General features: G+C 39.1%; 1 protein-coding gene across 3 annotated transcripts in view; it reads right to left on the reverse strand.

Moving 5' to 3' along the window:
- Positions 1–21354, reverse strand: part of LOC121903918 (aminopeptidase O (putative)) — an 80722-nt gene that overhangs the window by 47363 nt on the left and 12005 nt on the right. For all 3 annotated transcript variants that reach the window (XM_042421332.1, XM_042421333.1, XM_042421331.1), the window contains exons 7-8: positions 5373–5586; positions 4074–4180 (exon numbers count right to left, since the gene is read on the reverse strand). In XM_042421332.1, coding sequence (XP_042277266.1) covers positions 4074–4180; positions 5373–5586 — 321 coding nt within the window. The remainder of the gene's footprint in view (positions 1–4073; positions 4181–5372; positions 5587–21354) is intronic.

Consider the following 21354-nt stretch of genomic DNA (forward strand, 5'->3'; position numbering starts at 1 on the left):
ACACACACATATACAGGAGGTTTATAGCTCCGCGAGCCATATCCTGACAAATTACACTGGGTTGACTGTGGAAACCGGATAAGGTAGTGTAGTGCTCCCAGCAGCCCAGTAAATCAGCAGGGAGAATGGCGTCTGGCCCAGGCTGCCCTAAATATAACTCATCTGAAATGGACTGATAAACACTGGCCACTGGGGCCCCTGCTGGATCATGGGGTGTCGATTGTGACCCACTGAACTTGGAAAGCACAACCTGCCATTTAGCCTTTGTCAGTGTGTGTTTGTTTGTGTGTGTAAACAAGTGAGGAGGTTTCACTTCTTTTCCCTTCACCACGTCCTTTCTAATATTTTTCTGTGCATTGTTGACAGGCGGTTTACTCATATTATCTAAGATCTTAGTTACATCTGACCTTCCAATGCCTCTTGTATTTCAACTAACATTTAAAGGACATCTATTATGCTCATTTTCAGCTCTATATTTTTATTCTGGGACTCCACTAGAATAGCTTTGCCTGATTCACAGTTGAAAAAAAAAATCCTTATTTATCTTACACTGGCTCTTTATGCAGCCCCTCAGTTCAGCCGCTGTCTGCAACAGGTCATTTTAGCTCCTGTCTCTTTAAGGCCCCCTTCCCAGTGAGCCCACTCTGTTCTGATTGGTAAGCTTCCAGAGGCTGCATCACAGCCGATTTCCAGCCACTTGGCAGGCTACGTCAACCATGAAACAAATTATAGTAGTAGGATTTCAATTCTTTTTTTTCGTTCTTTACTCAAATCGTCAACTTCTAAAATCCAATCGTACATGTTAGAGCCAGAATCCGATCCGAAATATGCGAGTGAACAACACAAACAACACATGGGAAAACCTTAGCAACAACCTTAGCAACCAAGGCTACAGAAAGGACAACCATTTACAGGCATGCACAATGATCTGACTTTGGCTCATTGGCAAGGTAGGAAAAAAAACGCTGCGAACGAGGCATTCAGAGCAGGTTGAAGCCCTGGCTTTTGACTTGTAGGGAGCATTTCTGCATACGTTAACCTCAAGTATATATATTTACTTATTTAACATATTTAACATAGGTATCCGACATCATAACAGTATATCAAACCACAAAAAGCACAATAGGTCTCCTTAAAGGCTGGGAGATATGGTTGAAATGAGAATCACCATATTAATAAAAAGGTTATCCTGATATCTATATATCACAATACAAAATTATCATATTGAGACTGAAGAAAATGAATGAAACACCGGGTGAGAGTGAATGAACACCGAAAACAGACAAAATCAGCCGTCTTTGAACATTGGACCAAAGACCAAATTTAAACAGGGGTTACAAACTCCCACTCATATTCAGTACGACCACTTGTTACACACTTAAGGCATGATGACACCTGTACCATCTCTATGACAACTGATCGAACTCCATCCAGTGATGAAGACAGTGAGATGCGGTTGAAAACTAGTGAGTGAACATGCTGTTCACAAGTTTAAGAATGATCAAATCAATATTATTCTGACTGTTACGGACTGCGTCAGACAAAACTCTTCAAAAAACAAAATATTCAATAACTATTTTGCTTTAAAATGTTAATTTGGACAACAAAATTTGGTTACACTTAATTTTACAAGTTGGTTATTTCCTAGTCATTTCTAAATAATTTTATAGGACGTTCCCAGAAAGAGCTCTTATAATTTTACAGCAAAAACAGGAATTTCCTTGAAAGAACTGCTCCATTTAAAGCCAAGTAAATATTCAGTTATTATTCATGTATTACTGGAAACTTTATTCTTCATATATGTTGAATTGTATGTTGCCTGTATTGTTGCCTGCTGTGCAATGACTAAAAGACTCAATTCCTTTTAATACGTTGTTTTGACAATTGACAATTGTCTCTATTTTCTATTACATAGTTACTCCCCGAAAACGTTTTGGAAGCTACCCCAAATTTTGTAAAACAATAACATAATGTGATTGAATCATCATAGTTTGACTCCATTGGAAGTCAATAAACATTAACACTGAAGTACCTCGCGGCTCTACTAAAATTTACATTTCAGTAGGACTAACACAATCAAGGGTCTATTGATGCTTAAAAAAGTGTTGCCCCAACATGCTTTACCATAGCTTTGAGAGCTGTGAGGATTTAGACATGGCTTTCCTTGGGTGCCACTTGAGCAATTACTTGTCTTCTCAGAAGTAATATGTTTTCATGTACCACAATCAAGCACAATGTATGTGTGCATGTGTATGGGCATGTACGTATGTGCGCATGTGTGAGTGCCTGTGTTGTTTGCATTTTTCAGATGTTAGTTTTGTGTTGTTGATTTAACCCCGTCAGGTGCAGGGAAACCTAATCCTGATCCTCCTACTCACCCGTGTGTCTGCCTCATAGGGGAACACCCTGACAGGCTGCTAGACAGTCACGGCTCTCAAGTACGTTTAACCCTTTCGCTCATACACAGCTTCATATTTCAAATTCTATTTTGCTTCACAGTAATAAATTCTACCATGTTTAAGCCGAAGCACGAATGTGAAACTTCATAATGGACAAAATACACTGGAGGTTATCATTTCAGTATGGAAAGAGTCATATATCCAAACACTGTCAACCTGAAAGCACCGAAACCCTTTAAGCTCATGAGGACAGTCCTTAAGTAACAAATGAGTAAAATCAGTATTACTAATACTGAATCTCACAGATTTCACTAGATTTCACTTCAGAAGAAACTTAAATTGATTGAATTTTTAATACCATTCATTGATAGGTGTTTCTATTGTGTGATGACAGGACATTATTAGTGAAGTGGCATAGTTAGAAGTTAGTGCCAAGCAGAAGTGCCATGAAATCAATAACATCGATTTGCTGTTATGCTCTGTACGGCCACTTACAACTGTGAATATCAATAGAGCACTATGCTACAAGTGTCATCTCCAGTGAAGAGGTTTTTTTTATTCAAAGGGAAATCTACATATGAAGGGTACAATACAACTGTTACAATTTCCACCCTGAAACAGTTACCTCCTGGCTGGGGTTTACACCTGTAATCCCCTGATGACATTGTGCTTCCACCTTGGATAAAACAAACAGGGTGTGGGTCCCACATTGTCAGGATCAGATGAACGGTTTGTGTCTTTGTGCACGCTTGCCGTGCTCATGTGCTGAGCTTTTCTAAGACATGACAGTACAGTACACCTGGATATACTTTGTTGCCACACCTGCCACACCTGTACCCCTGGAATGCATATACCTCATGCTCACATGTGTCTGCATGTGCAGACACTGACAAAAGGCTGGGCAGACTCTAACTTTAAAAAGGTAGACTGTATCTCTTGTGATTTAGTTCCAGACAAATGCAACTGGGTCAATATTTTTTTTCAATCCTCCTTCAAAATCACTTTCTACCATGTGTATGGTTAAACTTGCTGCAATGTAAATGTATAAAAAAAAAAAACAGGTATAAGAAAAGTTCTGATTCAGACTTTGCTTTTTCAAAACGTTATGAAGGATTAGTCACTGCATTTGGTGGATTATGATTTTGGACATTAGTTTGTGTTTTTGTAGCAGCATTGGTGGTGTTAAGTGCAAAATTGATCAATTACCATGAATTAGTGACAAATATGAATGACAGTCCTGAGCCAAGAAATAAGATTCTTTGCATTACTTGTGTAAATTCCTTGACAGTCACTCACTCCACCATTGACCTATTTACTTTGGCTAACAGTGCTTGTAAGAAGTTCTTGTTTTACAGATAGGATGTAAAAAAGAGTATATAAGTACTGATAGCAGGGTAATGTGGTTTTACAGAAAATATGTTGCCTCCTCTGTACATGTTGATCCTGGCATGGTTTAATAAACCTCTGAAATAAATCTGATATTTGAAACTAACAGACAATCAACAGTCAGCATTTGTGGTCAACTCCATGTCGGTGAGTAGTACAATGTCCTGCTTTCAGCATGATTGCAGACGGTGCTGTTGCAAGAGCCATGTCCTTAAAGAGCCATTTCCTCAATATTGGCAGCAAAAGTAAGATAACACAGATGGGCTCCACCAATTCAGAGACACACACCTGAGGATTTGAAGTTCCTCCTCTGAATTCTGCAACTCGTCAGAGAGTCTTCTCCACCTCAGCAGTGCCTTCAGGTCAGACTGTTCTGCTATTTCTTGTAAAGAGAGCTGGGGGGAGATATATGGAGAGATAAAGAGGATGTAGAGGAAACTTTTAAAGAGGTAAAGCAAAACATTAAAGAAGGAAAACTTAAACATGGTGAGTTTTATCGGCAAAAATAGAAAAAAGTAAATTAAATGAAAAGACAAAAAGAACAAGAATGTCGTGGTATAAACAGCAATGACCACCAGTGCTTTATTATTGGCACCAACAAGTATGATTAAATCTGTTTCTTCAGAACAAAACTCATAACATAAAGGTGACATGATTAAACAGCACAGACATAATAAAAACATTTGTGTAACTCTAGATGATGTGGGAAAGCAAGTGGGAGGATGCACATCAACTCCCGGATCAGAGCTGTGTGGCAAGTAAACATTTTGTACCAGTGTTACACCCTCTTCTTCTGGCTTGTTTATCTATTTTTCTCTGCAGATATTCCTCATTTACAAGCTACCAGTCCCATCCTTGTACAGTCCTTAAAAGGATGTTTGAGCGATGCACACAACCTCCAAACTGGCAGATTTTTCCTCTTGATGTTTCATCTAGTTCCTTTAAATTTTCTTGTGGAAAAGGTAGAAATATGCTTTTTCACAGCTCTTGTGTGTTTCAGGTTAGTCTTTCTCTTTCGTTTTAGGAGATTTGGGTTTGACTGTTATTTTGTGGTCGGACCATGACCATCTTTTGTTTGGCCAACTTCCCTTACCTTTCAGACATTGTTTTTGTTTCTTTTTTGTGCTTTTTTTGCATTGGAACTTGGGTTCGTGTCTTTATAAACTGTTTCCTTGTGTGCCTGATTTATGATTTTACTTCAATACCCTAATGGCCAACAATCCTCAAAATGCATTCCAATGACAACAGTGACGTTGTGTTATTGCATTATACCAATGATGACTGGATCATTAGGGTCATAGCAGTAATTCGGGATGACAAGAAAGATGAAGTGAACTAAATAAATATAGCAAATATCAACTTAATCATTGCTGATGACATTTTCTGTCAGAGGAGACCTTCTCAAGACAGCCACAACAAACTAGACTTAAAAAGTTGGCTACACTGGTGTATCTGAAAGTTCATACCGTAATCTAGAAGTGTTAGTCGACCTTGAGTGACAGTCTACAAAAGGCCACAATTAAGTTACTTTCATGAAATAGCTGTAGTAAACTACAATAATAGGGCAGCAATTTTAGTGTACAGTACTTGCTGTGCTTTGGCCCAGATAATGTCCTCCAAGTAGGTGGCGAAGCCCTCGCTGATCCATTCCTCAGTCCAGTCTCTGGCTCCGATGACCAGGCCAAACCAGGAGTGGGCGATCTCATGGCACAGCCTGGACCCACACAGACCCAAGGCAGTTTCTTCAGAACCAGGACTCCCAGCACACAGCACGCTCTGGGACAGGAAAATTATATGGGGGCTGGGGAAGACAAATGACAGAAATAAAGAGAAGTGATGAACAAGAAAGATGAAGCCAGATATAAATTATATAAAGGGAGGAAAGGAGTGAGAAATAAGTGAGGGAGTGAGGAATAAAAAAGGGACATGGATTAGAAAATAGTATGGGAGGAAAGAAAATGTTTGTACAAGGTTATATAAATGAGAGAAAGACAAGAAAATACATAGGGGTAGACAAGAGCTAACAGGAAAAAAAGAAGAATTATTCAAACTGCAAATAATTGAGATGCAAAAATGCTCAAAGAAATAAAAACTAAGCACAATGAAGACATACTGTACCACCCTCTAAAAAGATCAAAGAAAAACTGAGGTAATGTTCCACACCTATGATTACAGAAAGTTTTGCCTCAACACGCCAGGAAAGACAACCCAACATGTGTGTGTGTACTAATGAGTATGGGAGTTACTAACTGCCCATCCCTTTCTCCATCTTCTACATTATGTTTAGCAAAGGGCGGCATTCTTGCCAAACTTTACTGCCCCGTACAAACATTAACCGAGAACATCATGTTCCCAGGACTAAAATTGTAAACCGCCAATGGGTAAAATCCACTTTTGTTTCTAGACATGACTTCAAGGAAGAGCTGCAAATTTAAAGTTTAAAGAGGGTTTAGAAGTTGTCATGACTTTTACAATAAAAGATAATTATACATCCACTCGTTACCCTTTCAAAATCTTTATGGAGACGGAAGGGAAAATATTGAGAACAGAGTCTGATATATGTTCCTATTTTTAAAATTATAAGCATCTGTAATAACTGTCATAACACAACTGATTTATTGGACAGTTACGTTAATGAAGATATACTTTGCACAATTCTCTCACGGGTATTAAACATATGTTTACAGTTCTGATATGTTTCTAGATTATTTGCATCAAGAATGCATGTAAAAAAAAACAGAAGTAGGAAAACACTGCATCTATGCACCCTTATATAGATATAATATACTGTAAATGTTCATTTGGATAAAATAAACAAAAAAGCTTAAAAGCACATTAAGTGGTGCCAAAAACATGAGGCTTTATCTATTTATACAGAGGGATAAAATAAACAAAAGTGCATGTGTGTGTGTGCCAACAGAACATTTTATCAAAGCTATGAGCCACAAAATAATTTAGAAGTTGTAGTAAAGCTGTGAGTAGCTTCATTCCAATATAATGGTTAGCAAATGTGAGTTGGTAAATACTCTTCTGTATAGATAATGGTTTCCCCTAATGTCCATTTTTCATATCTGATTTTTAAAAGGGCTAAATTAAGACTGTAGTTTTCCCCTCAACTTTCCGGTTTGACACGGGTTTGGAAAGTTTATTTCAGTGTTGCATGCTTGCCAGCAAAGAACACTGAACAACTGCTGAAATGGGAACACACAGCCACACATTTCATTCAGATACTAGTAGTTAAACTTGAGTTCAGCAGTGAAATTGAAGTTGTAAATAATCATAAAGTTTTCTTTTTTGTTCTTAATAAATTATGCAACATGTTGGAGGTCATGATTTTTTTTTCCCTAATGGGCCTTTTCTAAGAATTAGAAAAATATTTTAGAGTCAAGTATTCAGCTATTTCAGAAGAACTACATACTCTAAACTTATTTAAAAATTATGATCAGAGCTGGAAGAATTTATCTATTAATCAATTAGTCGATTGACAGAAATTCAATCACCTTTTTGATACCGGATTATTCTTGATATTACACAAGAACTGCCAGAAACATTCTGCACATTTACCTCACCCTCAGTTTACACAGACACAGGAATACAGGACATGTGACTTTTAACTATGAGACAGCGCAGGCACAACAGGACCAATAGGAGTGCTCTGTCAAAGCCAAGGTCATGGCTGAAAACTTTTCTGGAGCATTCTTTACTTCTGTCTTATGTAACAGGCTCTGGGTGCCCTGAGGGGCTTAGGGCCGACTGTGCGTGAGAGGCAGGCTATTCTTCAACAGAAGAATGGAAGAGGGGTCACAGAGGTGAGAATGAATGGTCTCTCTTTCTCCTGGCCCATATAACAACACCGGACTGTCTAGAGTTCCTTTCACACTCTCTAGATCTTAAGTGTCCCGACCACTATTGACCTGACACTGGTGTGAGAATTTATGGCAAACTGCACGTCCCTTCTGCAAAGAACATTTCAAGAGGTCATACCACCCTACTACTGTGACAAACATGTTAAAGATGCTTCTACATTACAGAGCAAATGTCTGTGTGTGTTTCACGTCAGGGTTTTTAAGCATAGTCAATATATAGCGGTATTAATTATAGAATATAGCATTTTGTCCCTCAGAAAGACAGCTTTACTTTTTAGTGGCCCCACTCCCAACTCAAGAGACTCATCAGCTTCAATTACTTCACCTGTTGGATTGACAGTCTACTCCCACAGCTACAATAAAACCACAAATTGCTGCCATTGATGAATTACAGTAAGCTGTAAAATGAGCTGCTCTCATCGAGGAAAGATTAGCATCTTAAAACACCAGATGACAGAGGAGTTATTTTCTTTCCTTTCCATAACCCAATTATGGTGACAAGCTAAGTCAATTATAAAAGAAAACAGTGAGTTAAGACATAGGTTAGGCTGGGTCTGCCAGACAGTCTATTTTGGAGCAAAACACAATCGGATATCTGAAGAACACAACTACTCTTTATTTCCCCAAGGATTGTTTATCAGATAGCAGGCAGGCCATCGCCTTCTGTTATTTAGGAACATGTCAACATCATACAATAGGGTCTTATGGGCATCATTTCCGAGACAGCATCTCAAATCTAATCCCATGTTTTTCCTGATTACACAAACAAAGGCTCTCACTGGAGCAGGAGATGCTAACATTAGCCTTATGAGTTTCTTTGTAGCCTAATCTTATTCCCCCACAATTGGATAAGCACGCCTTTGTTGTCAGTTCCAGCAGTGCGTATGTGTGTGTCTCTGTGTGTGTGAGTGAGTGAGTGTGAAACACAAAGACAGCCTTTCAGAGACGGCGCTTGCACATGCTCCTCCGAGGGAGGCGGAATCCATCACTACAGTGACAAATAGTGTCATCCCACCATGGTGGGGATGAACAACAACAGCATCTTTCACGTTCACTGATACACTGACTGACATTAGTTGACATCAGGGACCTGTCAGGGATACATGCATGAGAAGACTTTCACATGCTTCCATGCATATGTAGTACCTGCACTTGTGTGTACACCTTTCATCTCCGCTACAGATCTGAATGTAATATCTACTGTGGGGATGAATGTTTGTCCCTGATTACCAATACAAAATTTCTGTGCTATTTTCAAGCTATTAAGCATTCATTTCAAAGCAAATACTGACATTATTGCACATGCTTACCTGCTTATCTGCTTACAATTTCTCCCGTTTTACTGTTATAAGAAATAATATGGCTCATGAAAGTTCCTATTTACACCAACAATTACATTGATTCAACATAGATCCTCCACTTCAGGTCCACATCTTGCATCACACACTGGCTGGCATCCTTTGATCAAAATATTTGAAAAACAAATTTTTTTTTTTATAAATCATATGTTACATTTGTGCTCATCACCATACATGACAATTTTTACGTATCATTCCTGATTATCTTGTGACTGCTGCTTGTGTTGGATTTTTCTTAAATCTACAGAAGTGAATTTAAAATAACATCCCTCCCTTTTCTACATCAGAATAAGCTTTGTGGTGCTGTTAAGATGCTTTTCTAAAATGACACAAAAAGCAAATATTGAAATAAATTACAAAGTTGTAGGCTCAAGTCCACAGCTGCTCTCCACTCTTAATAGCTCATTTTTTACTTGTGCTACAGACTCTTTCAAGAAGGCAAATGTTCTGATCTAGAAAACCCTCAACAAAAAGTCTATGCAGAGGTATGTTTTCTTTTATATAAATGCAGGATTAAAGATACTCACTGAGGTAGTAGAGAGGAAAAAAGTCTACAAAAAGATCCAAATTTGGTGTCTCAGTGTTGCTAATCATTTTCAGATTTCTGCAAATTTTTTGATGTTTTGATGAGTGATGCCATTGACACCTTGAATGTATATGATTGATATTTGTTGCCCCTGTCTTGTGTCTGTTTTTAATTGATCGGATTTTCTTCATTTATTAATTGACTGCTTGCTGTGCAATACATTTCCCTTTGATGAAATAAAGATTAACTCTACTCTTCTCTGTTTAGTCACATTCTTCTAAACAATACATTAAAAAAATGGATTTACAATCTCTGAGACTTAATTGGATGCCAAACATAACAAATTTGGTCTCTTCTGTTAATTATATTTCTTTTTTTTGATTGCTTCTGTGTGGCATTTCTCACGCATATACCCTTGCATGCTGAAACTCATACATACGCATATACACACATTCATATCCAAAAGCTTACCAACAGTTGTGTGAATTCATATCCAGAAAGGAATAAACAAAACTGATCACATTAAAAGGCTGTCTGCAGATGGAATAACAGACAAAAGACCTTAGGTAACCTTTCTGATGCCAGTACCCCCAATGGGTCTCAATGCACAAAATGAATTACTGATTAAAGCTATCCTGTGCTTTCTCACAACAACCTCATGACGCCGAGTCACCCTTGGTGACTTGGCCCTGAGCTTCAGAGGTGTGAGCCAGGGCAAGTCTTCAATTTGGTGAGACACAGATTGCAACAGTGTTTCGCTCCTCCATCTCTCCATCCATTATTCATCCCTCCATCCCTCCATCCATCGTTCCTGGCTGTAGGCCATTTTTTCCCCAGCGGGACACTTCCATGCATAATGCAGCAGGGGCCCTATCATAGTCCCGTAATTGACATCCCCAGCCCAGCTCAGCTCATAGCTGGGACACCACTAAAACAGCCCCATGAGAGTAAGGGACGAGGGAAAAAAATGATGAGAACTGAGTGTGTATATTGTATGTGTAAATGAGTGAGTGACAAGGCAAGACACAAAATAAAGAAATAGATAAAACACAATGAGGTGGAGATAAATATAGGGAAAAAACGTGAAAGCACAGAGAAAAAGGAAGACAGAAGGCGAACGAACAGGTTATCTGATAGATACTTATGGAGAGAGAGAGAAAAACAGAAAGAAAATGAGAGAAGGAGGTAGAGCGAGGTAAAGAAAGAGAGAGAAATAGAGAGAGAGCATCCTCCGACTGTCATACTGTGTGATGAGTTTTTTGCTCTTTCCCCAAGTGCAGTATCAGCTCCCTGGTGTGATAACTGTTGAACTGCTGAACCATTAGGACACAAATGCTGTTACAGCATACCTTTCACACATTGTTCACACTACTGCATACCCATACAGAAACATGCAAACACGCACTTTTAAGACACAAAGACAGACAGGTAAGTAGATGGACAAAAGCCACACGAAAGACAACATACACACAAAGTACAGCTTTGTCTATTCTTTTCTATTCAAGCAAAGGTTGGCCTTTCCTAATGTCAGCTTACGGGAAGAAGCTTTGTCTCCTTCCCCTCCCTCTCGGACAGAGTCTGTGGGCTATTTTAGACACAGGGGCCTATTTGACCAAACTCCTACCACCCTTCGTTCTTTTTTAACAAGTCTGACTTCAAATGTCTGGCATTCCAGGCTGGCTGCAGATCAGCTCTCTGCTCCCAGACGGGGCCCCATAGGGCCAGGCCAAATGCCACTCCATGTAGGGCCTGATCACATGAACGGGGGCCAGCCTGGGGCCCCCAGAGAGCCGCCCCACCCGCATACTGTACACTGCATCGCATCAGAGCCTGAAAATAAATAACAGAAAAGATATCAGAGGTCATCAAGAACAAGGAGGCAACTCTGCTGCTCAAGTCTGGAGGAAATGAGGCCTTGAAGTGCCGGCACATGAGAAATAAATGTCAGGTTTCAAGGTTATACTGTTGTTTCTAGCTGTTGTCAACTGCTTAACCTCAAAAGCCCATTCATGCATACATAGATAGCTGGATCTAAGCAGATCAGGTTTCTATTACGCTGATGGGATCCATGTGGGTCATAACCTGATGAGGTCAAGAATGTTTTTGTACACACACACATACACTCAAACACACATACAGTATATATACTTGAAGATGCAATAACTGCATAAAGTGCAAACATAACAGACTACCCACATACGCCAGCAGAAAGTCACAGGAACAGAAATGCACAGCTATGGAAACAAAATAGGGTCATAAGTATCACATCTGAATGTGCGAAAACATTTTGTATGAATACATTCAAATGTGTGAATGTGTAAAAAAACGTTTTGATCAAATGAATTCAAATGTTTGAATGTAAAAAAAATATCTGAACAAACAGATTTAATTTTTAAATCCGTAAAGAGATCTGCAGCTGTGCATGACATTTTGTGAACAAATGAAAAAGATTTGCACAAATAATTTCCAATCTGAGAGTGCATAAAGAACATTTGCACAAAGGTTTGCAGTTACACATCAGGTTTGCAGTTACACATCTATATGTTTGTGGGTGAAAAGTTCACACAGAACTCCATTGAGTGTGTGAATGAAGTTTACAGCTATGAATCATAAGTACAAGTACAAATCAAACCTATGAGTACAAGTACTTTTGTCCCACATTTTACGCTTCCTCCTTAATAGACAATGGGGATGCTCTGATTAACATCATTTGACTATCCAATCAGGACTATCATTTCACTATTCAATAACAGACTCACTCTTTGCTGAGTCTGAGGCTGCAGCCAAACTTTACCTTGTGGAAAATTACTGCTCTCTTCGAGGCATGACCTAACTTTACACCTTCAGCTTCCATGAGTTCAGCCGGAGCTCCCAGACCACAAGTGAATCTGTTTCTGTCTTTTTTTTCACATAGAACTGAGCTGGGTTAAAGTTTTAACCAGCTTAATAACAGCATGGTGGTTTGACAGAGATCCACTGGAACAAGCGCTAACATTAGCTAATTCATGTTAGCTAGCTAACCTATGTGTTAGCTAGCCAACCTATGGTTAATGTGTCCCACCCTGTGATGTCTTTTTTTAACGTTACCTCCTGGAGTTAGAGACCAATGTTATTGCAGCGGGGTCAAATTGCTGGTATCATAAATTAAATATAGAGTTTTTTGCTAATATTATTACAATTGATATGCGTGTGTCTCTGTACTTTACTGTGAGGAGTTTGCTAGCATTAGTGTCTAGCCTGTCTCTGTAAACAAATGTGTATGTGAGTTACTGTAACATTAGAGCCAGCTGGAAAAAAACAGGCTGTACATGTCTGTTTGTTAGTCACAAAGATGCCATGACAAACTACAGCCTACATGTTTAACTATATTTTAGTAATCTGTGCCAGACTATCCTCACTGACTGCATGCTGTGACAGTATAACTTTACAGGCAATGAACAAATCAGCTGTGTTGATATGCAGTGCAGTGTTGCCAAGTACTTTCAATGGAAATTAGCTAAAGCCTGCTCGAAATGTCGCTGGTTGACATCATGTGCTAATTAGCATATTTGTGACGTCATCTTGTTGTATTTGCATTCTGCCTAGTGCCAGATGGTGTCAGCCCTTGATATCCGGTTGCTTTTCTCCCACTCTCTGTGCTCACATATACTGTATTATAATACAGCTGAATTCCCAATAAGGCTGTTCTCATTTACATACTTTTCTGTTTCTGTTGTCAGACAACGGGACGAGTATGAAATAGTGACTGAAACTCGGCCCATTAAGACTACATGTTAACCAGAAGTCACTTCCAAGTCATTTCCAAGCTTCTACTTCGCACTACTAAAATTCAAATTTTATAACCGCAACAGCGTCTGACAAAATCACCATTCACATACTTTAAAGACAATGGCTCTGCTGTGATTTCCACTATATTCACATGTAAAATGATCACTAAGAGAGAAAGTTAGAAGCGACCAAATATCTTTCTTATTTTTTCTCTTACACAGTGCACAGCGTCCGTCTGGGTAACAAACCACAAGAAGAATGTTCCGTTTTCAGTTAGGGATGATCAGTCGTAATCTTCCCCCTAGTGGATAAACCTTTTAATCCTCCAGATATTTTTTTTTTTTTTTTAAGTTTTAAATTGCGCCATCAATAGTTGAACAATGACGTTGGTGAATGCACTGCATTGATAAAAAGCAAGTCTATCGGCGGCTTGACAGGCAACTAAGAGTATGTATACAGGCCAGGTGGTGTGCCGCCACTCAGGATAAAACCATACAAACAAACTGCATATTTACAAAAAACTATGTGCGTATTTTCAAAAGAATAACAGTATGTGCATATTGATTAACGGACTGAAATTGTCACAAAGTGGAATTAAACTACACGCAAATACTAGAATTTAATATTAGAATTTATTTTTTGGTCTGCATACAAATTCATTTTTTATACATAAATACACACACACAAAAAGAGACCGATAGTTAAATAGAGGAGCTCAAAACAGCACAATAACACATCTTAAAGGGTTTTTTTTTCCTGCGGTCTGAAAAAAAGCTGCAGCTTATAATGCCTACCCTTTTAACAAACGTTATGTTTAAGCTCGAGAGGTAACTTCAAACAACTATACATTTATATGTGATAATTTGGTAGACATGGGTGCCACAAATATGTACACAGCAAATTAAAGAGATACAAAAGGATGGAAACTTACAAGAACTATTTAGTGGCTTAACAGACAAATAACAGTATGTAAAGACCAGGTGGTGTGCTGCCACTCAGGATAAAAGCCACACACACAAACTATGTCCATATTTACAAAAGAACAACAGTATGCATATATTGATTAACGGATTAAAGTCAAACCGTGCGCAAATAACGTGCAAATACTATTATAATTTAGTAGACAGGAGTTAATGAACTATAGGGCCTACATTTATATGTGGTAATTTGCCAGACAAATATGTACACAGCAAATTGAAAAGATACAAAAGGATGGAAACTTAAACTTACTCTTACCCTGACTGCTGAGCTAACCTAATCTCTATTCCAACCTTAAGAAACAGGGGGTGTATAAATGTGGATAGTCTACATTTTTGTTGTTTTATCTGATCTGAGTTGTTTTTGTTTTGTTTTTTTGTTATAGCCTACGTCACAACACCAAAGCAAAGTCATTGTGTGTGGGAAAAAACAAAACTATTTAACAATACTGTAAACCTGTTTGTGATTCTCGTCTGATTCCACATCACTCCATCAGGGTGCTCAGACAGAATTCATCATCATCCACGAGATTCATATCATCAGTGCTCTCCCCCTGTGGGAAAATGTTGGATGCAGAGGAAGAGCTAGAATCTGCTGCACGACATGACTTAAATGAATAGGCAGCTGAAGTGCCAAAGAGCTGCAGCACCTTATCTGGCAGTTTGTGCTTATAGCATGTACCTCCAGCCAGCCTCAAACCATATCTAATATATAAAATAGAGCTGAGGTTGGGAGAGAGAGGACACCAATAAGTCTTCATATGGGTTTATGCCTGCTGCATCCCCGTGTTTCTTCACCTCAGCCCAGAATGCCATAGTGTTTGTTGTTTCCTTCAATTTCTGAAGGTGAATAGACCTCCATTGATTAATAATTTTGTCCACTGTGGCCAGGCAATATCCAAGAACACACTTGTAAGTTTGGTCATGTCTTCCAGGCTCTTGTCGTGCTTTAGTGTCTCCCCCACATTGAACAAAGACATGATACAATATCTCCACATTATCTGGGGGCCTTGCTCTTAGTTCATTCGCTAAGGAGATGGTGTACCTCACACATCTCCTTCGCATACAATCCTCCTCCTCAGGAGAGAGGTTCAGCTGTGCTGCCTTGGACTCAAATGTATAGCCAAGGTATGGCTTGGGAGAGGTGAGTCTGTCTATTGGCTCTTTGAGCACATCAATTTTTGCTATTGGTTTGATGACTCTGCTGCAGAAAGACTTTGTAAGCCTCATTAAAGAGTCAAGCAGCTTGAGCGGATCCGTATGTTCCCTCTCAAAAGCTTTAACAACAGACTGCAACTCACTAATTATAGATTTTTAAAAAAGTGAGGTACAGGAGGTTCTGTGTGTCACTGTGCATGAAATGTAGAACATCTGCCATGTAGCAGTGTTCACTTGCCATGGTGAGGTTGAAATGCAATTTTAATTCCTCCCACCGATCCAGGGTTCTGGACATGGCAGGCTCTATGGAAAGCCAACGTGTGGCATAGACCTTAGTTATCAGTAAAGGCTTCTCCCCGCAGTTTATTGTCTCAAAGACAGCCTGGTATGCCTCTCTGGGTTTTGGTGAAATTAAGAACCAATTATAGGTTTCTCTAACAAGGAATTGTGTTTTTGGAGGCAGAATTTACAGCTAATTGTAGTGAGTGACACACACAGCGAATGAGGACCAGATGTTTTAAGTCACTCTCCTCTCTCAGAATTTTGTGCACACCATTGTACACTCCTGTCATCACAGATACATTATCTTTACCAGTGCCAAGCTGGTTCTCCCTCTTAAGGCCACACTTACCAAGAAAAGCTACAAATGCCTGTGCTATTGATCCAGCATCCCCTCCCTCCATCTCAAGAAGGCCTTGGTAAGTGGCCACCATATTTCCCTTGACCTTACTAAAATACCAAATTATGATCCCAAAGTACTTTGAGACACTTACAGCAATGCTTTCATCAAGACAGAGGCTGTATTTGTTGTCATCAATATCAGCCACCAGTCTTTTAAGAAAATACAGTGCCAACACACCATTGATCATTTCAGTACACTTTGTATGGTGGATCTGAAAATTTTTGGCAGCGAGACGTCTTCTATTAGTTGATCAGATGACAGCAGACAAACACACATTGGCTCCTTGTAGCTCACTCTGAATACAACGCAGAAAAAGCTTTAGTGATCAGTTCACTGAAAGTTTCATGTCCTAAATACATACAGCTATAGGCAAATTTAAAGTATTCCACTGCAGTAGGTATAAAGTGTTGTGTTGTGTCAGCCTAAAAATCAAAATACATGTAACCATGTTTTCCCCAGTGTCATACAGTGGATGTGTTCATAGCCTGTAAAGTTATACTGTCACAGCATGTAGTCAGTGAGGATTAGTCTGGTGCAGGTTACTAAAATATAGTTAAACATGCAGGCTATAGTTTGTCTTGGCATCTCTGTCACTAACATGCAGACATGTACAACCTGTTTGTTTCCAGCAGGCTCCAATGTTACAGTAACTCACATACACATTTGTTTACAGAGACAGGCTAGACGCTAATGCCAGCTAACTCCTAACAGTAAAATATATTATACATAAATAACATAATTCTTCCTAATCAATGCTTCAATGTCCATTTTTTTTGCTGATGATACAGTTTTATATGCCCCAGGCTCCTCCCCAGCCCAGGCCCTGACTCACCTTCAGTCTGCCTTTGGTGCTTTCCAATTATCACTCCTTAATCACAGGCTAGTTTTCTAACCTGCCATTAAAACTTTAAATGGCACCCATATTACTCTTGCTGAGTCATACAAATACTTAGGAATTTGGCTTGACAGCAGACTATCATTTAAGATTCACATTCAACATTTGACTCAAAAATTAAAAATCAAACTAGGTTTCTTGTATAGAATCGAAGGTTGTCTTCCGTCTTCCAACCGTAAAATTATTGCATTCAACCTTCATGCCTGTCCTTGACTATGGAGATATTCTGTATTATCATGCTGCTCCATCAACACTTCAGCAGTTAAACCCTGTGTATCACAATGCATGACACTTTAGTACAAATGACGCATTTCGTACTCATCATTGTTCTCTGTATCACAATGTTGGTTGGACTGTTTTTCAGTCAAGAAGAAATAGCCATCTCATTTTATTCATCTATAAAGCTGTACTGTTGATGCTTCCAAACTACCTCACATCTCTTCTCTCATTTAAATCTAGTAACTACAGTACACCATCCAGTAACTACTTAATGTTAAATTTCCCTCATGTACGGACTAATGCTAGCAGAACTGGTTTCAGGTATTATGCACCTTTTAAATGGAATGAACTGCAAACTGCCCTCCAACTTGAGTCTTAATTCCCCTTGGAGATTTTTTCACTATCTGATGTTTTTTATGGTTCTTGTAACTGTTTTTATTAATTCCCTGTTTATTGTGTAGTTATTTCTGTCTGCTGATTGTGTTCTTGTCTTATGAATGTTTCTTGTTCTCAAGTCTCTCTTGGAAAATAGATCTTAATCGCAATGAGACTGCCTGATTTAATAAAGATTAAATAAAATAAATAAGCTGCAAACCTTTTTTGCAACTGCAAACCTTTGATGTGTAACTGCAAACCTTGGTGCAAATCTTCTATATGCACTCACACATTGAAAATTATTTGTGCAAATCTTTTTCATACGTTCACAAAATGTCATGCACAGCTGCAGATCTTTTTATGGATTCAAAAATTAAATGTTTTTTTTTTTATACATTCAAACATTTGAATTCATTTAATCATAACGTTTTTACACATTCACACATTTGAATGTATTCGTACAATATGTTTTCACAAATTCAGATACGGTAATACACAACTACAATACTCATGACCCTATTTTGATTCCATACACATCCACACACACACCCACATACTTTCAGCAAAGCTTCTTTGAATCCGTATCAGCTGGGAAGTGATAGCAGATGTCTGATCCTTCCTCTCTTAACAGTAAAACAATCCACAGTGCGGTTTGTTCCTTGTTTAGTACAGAGTCCAAACTCTGATGTCATGCCAGAGGAATGTTCTTGAGTAAGGGGGTGTCTGTGTGTGTGCAGGATGCTGGAGCAGTGATCCTAGGGCACGGATTTAAAACAGTATGGACACTTCTTTGTCTACAAGGGTAAGCTATCCTTCAGGGGTTACATGGCTGGTATGTTGTCAATATACTGGAGACCAAACAGCAAGAAATTAGTGTTAAAAAAAGCACAGGATACAAAGATACTTCCAAAAAGGACAAGCAATAAGTGGCAATGAGAAAAGTGGAATTCTATAAACATACTGTACCTACCCAAAGACAAACATAATATCATGATCAAAATCCTACAGTTCACACATCCACAGTTTCACAGGCTTTCCTAATGCAATACAACTACTGCTTCAATGAAAAAGACAGGACAAATCTATTTCACAGGATTCTAATTTCTTGCCTATGGCATAATAAATAATACTCTTTTTTTCTATGTTATGTAACATGAGAGAATGAGACGGTGAGGAGATGGAAAGTGAGACTGCTCAGTACTGCGAGGCTATATATGAAGTGTTTGACAGAATGGAAAGATGGATGAAGGCGAGATCGAAGTGAAATTAGCCAGTGAGCAGAGCTTTTTCTCCTCTACAGGTTTCATGCTGCCACCTGGCTAGGCTGTCTGCCTGTCAGACAAACCTTGCATCTGGTTGATATACTGTGGGCTAAAGGTGTAAATACATTTGCAAAAACTCATTTACACAATACTACAATAGATGATCACTGGAACATGTGTACAGTAATTATCATTTTGACAAGTAACAATGTACAAAATTGTATTATTCACACTGAAGAAATACCTTAACAAGAGGTGGCACTGACGGGGTGTTAATCAACAGATGTTGACACTTGAGGAAGAATGCAGCACAAAGTAACTGTAAAGTGAAATGCTTAAAGATGTAAGACTCATGATATTCTATATTTTAGGACTTTCAGCACCAAGCCTCCAAATCTATACCTACTGAAGATATCAGTCTTTAAAAAATGAGTCACAAATACATACTTTTCATTTTATAAAAGGCTTAATAATCTTCTTAAACCAACAGGATGTTGTAGCTTTTTTTAAACAAAACGTGACTCAAACAGGAGCAAATAATGCATTTGTTGAGGACTATGGATCTGGTGCACTGGTGAGTATTTACAGCAGCAGGACAGTGTACAGTACAGTATGTGGGATTTGCTCAAAATAGACTACTGTGTCCATGTTAAGAGTAATGAAAGAACATGTCACCCATGGTAATGGTGTAGCTCATTCATGTGTTTTTAATAGTTTTTTGGACAACAATGAAGGTCTATGCCACAAAGGAATAAGCTAAATCAGGTGTTGACTACACAGACAATACTTTGTTAGCAGGATCAAGTCATTGTTGGTTTTGGTCTTTCCGTAGGATTTGTTGACAATAAGAAAAATATAAAATATCGCCAGACTTGTATTTTAAGCAGGCTTATATAATGAAGGAGGTACGCAGAAGATAGAATTGAGTCAAAAATGTCCTTAAATTATTATAATAATAACTGTACATGGTTTAAATGAAGCAACATTGTGATTTAAAAAAAAAACAGCTTATAGGGTGAAAGCAACTGGTAGACTAGCCTGGAGCACAGTTCTCTCCCTGAGGCTAAAAGCAAACCCAGACATGGGAAGCATTACCGCAGAGCATTTTGCAGCACTTTGTTTCAAATGTCTCATTTTGGCCGGTTCAGCGCAGAGGTCCCACGGACATTAAGCCGTCTGGCTTTGCACAGACAAATGAAATTACCCTCATCCTCTAGGTTCCACCATCACACACACGCCCCAGGATGCACACCAAGAGCAGCAGCGTCCCCTATGCCATACAGTGGGACCCATCCATCACTCCAGGGAATGGGTCCTATGGACTCATCCATTAGTTAGTAGAATGGGTGTGCAGTGACAGGCCTGTATTGCTACAGCCTTTGATCCAGAGTTATGGCACAGTGTGTCTGTTTTACTGTTAAATGTATGACTATATGCCAGCTGTTGCCAGCAGGTTCACATCAGAGGGCAGTTCAAAGCAACACACCATCATTTACCAATCACTGATCATAATGGAGGCATATATGTCACCTGGAAAAAAACAGCATATACAACAGCGGTTATAATTTTGAGTAATGTAGCATATACACCCTTGAAATTGGTCATAAATTTTAAATTAAAAAACTATCATGCATAAATTGTTTGCTGATTCTTCCTGTAGAGAAATACTCATGTATTTCTTGTTCATGTCCGCAGTGTATAACCCTCTCCTGTCAAGCAGTGTAAGAGTTAAAAGGTGGCTGCTTCAGTAGTGAGAAGATAGAGAGCAGGTAAACCTATACTGCAGATAGAAAAGGGAAGCAGAGAGGCCCCAGATAACTAGAAAGGAATGTTCCTGCAATAACAAAACACTTGCTAAACTGGACCCTGCTATCTTCATTAAGAGTGCAGAGGAAGTTCTGACCAAGAAAAAGAGACAAGAAAGCAAGGACAGATGGATAGCACTGGCTAGCGCTTGTGGGGTTTGGAGCTGTGTTCAACAGGACAGCAGAGGGTAACTGGAGAAAAGAAATAAAGCTCACCTAAAATTCTTAACTACTTGCAATCACTTTAAAAGTGTGTACAGGACACTCCCTCACCCTCTGTCCAGGTGCAGGCATGCAGAGCTGCCTTTTCAACCTGCTGGGCTTCTTTGTGTGGCTTCAGAAGAGGGGGAGATCCACTCAAGGTGGGAAGAAAGAAACACCTCACCCTTGACTATTTGATTAACAGCTGTCTCCTGTGCCAAAAAATCCGACCCCCCACATCCCGCCCTCCCCATCCCGAACCCCCCAACTGACTTCTGAAAGAGCAGGTCTGTGTCGCACACTTCTAGAGTTACATCACGGATCAAACTGGGGAGGAGAGCAGAAAGGCAAGAAATCCACTGAGACATCAGAAGGAAGAGAGGAGGACAAGCAGTGGGAGGACTATGAAAGAAATGAAGAAAGGAGGCAGAGAGGAAAAAGGGGACAGCACAGGTCAGCAAGGAGGCAGGAGATGCA

This window comes from Thunnus maccoyii, chromosome 9 (genome assembly GCF_910596095.1).
Source record: "Thunnus maccoyii chromosome 9, fThuMac1.1, whole genome shotgun sequence".
In the NCBI taxonomy this organism is placed as follows: Eukaryota; Metazoa; Chordata; class Actinopteri; order Scombriformes; family Scombridae; genus Thunnus; species Thunnus maccoyii.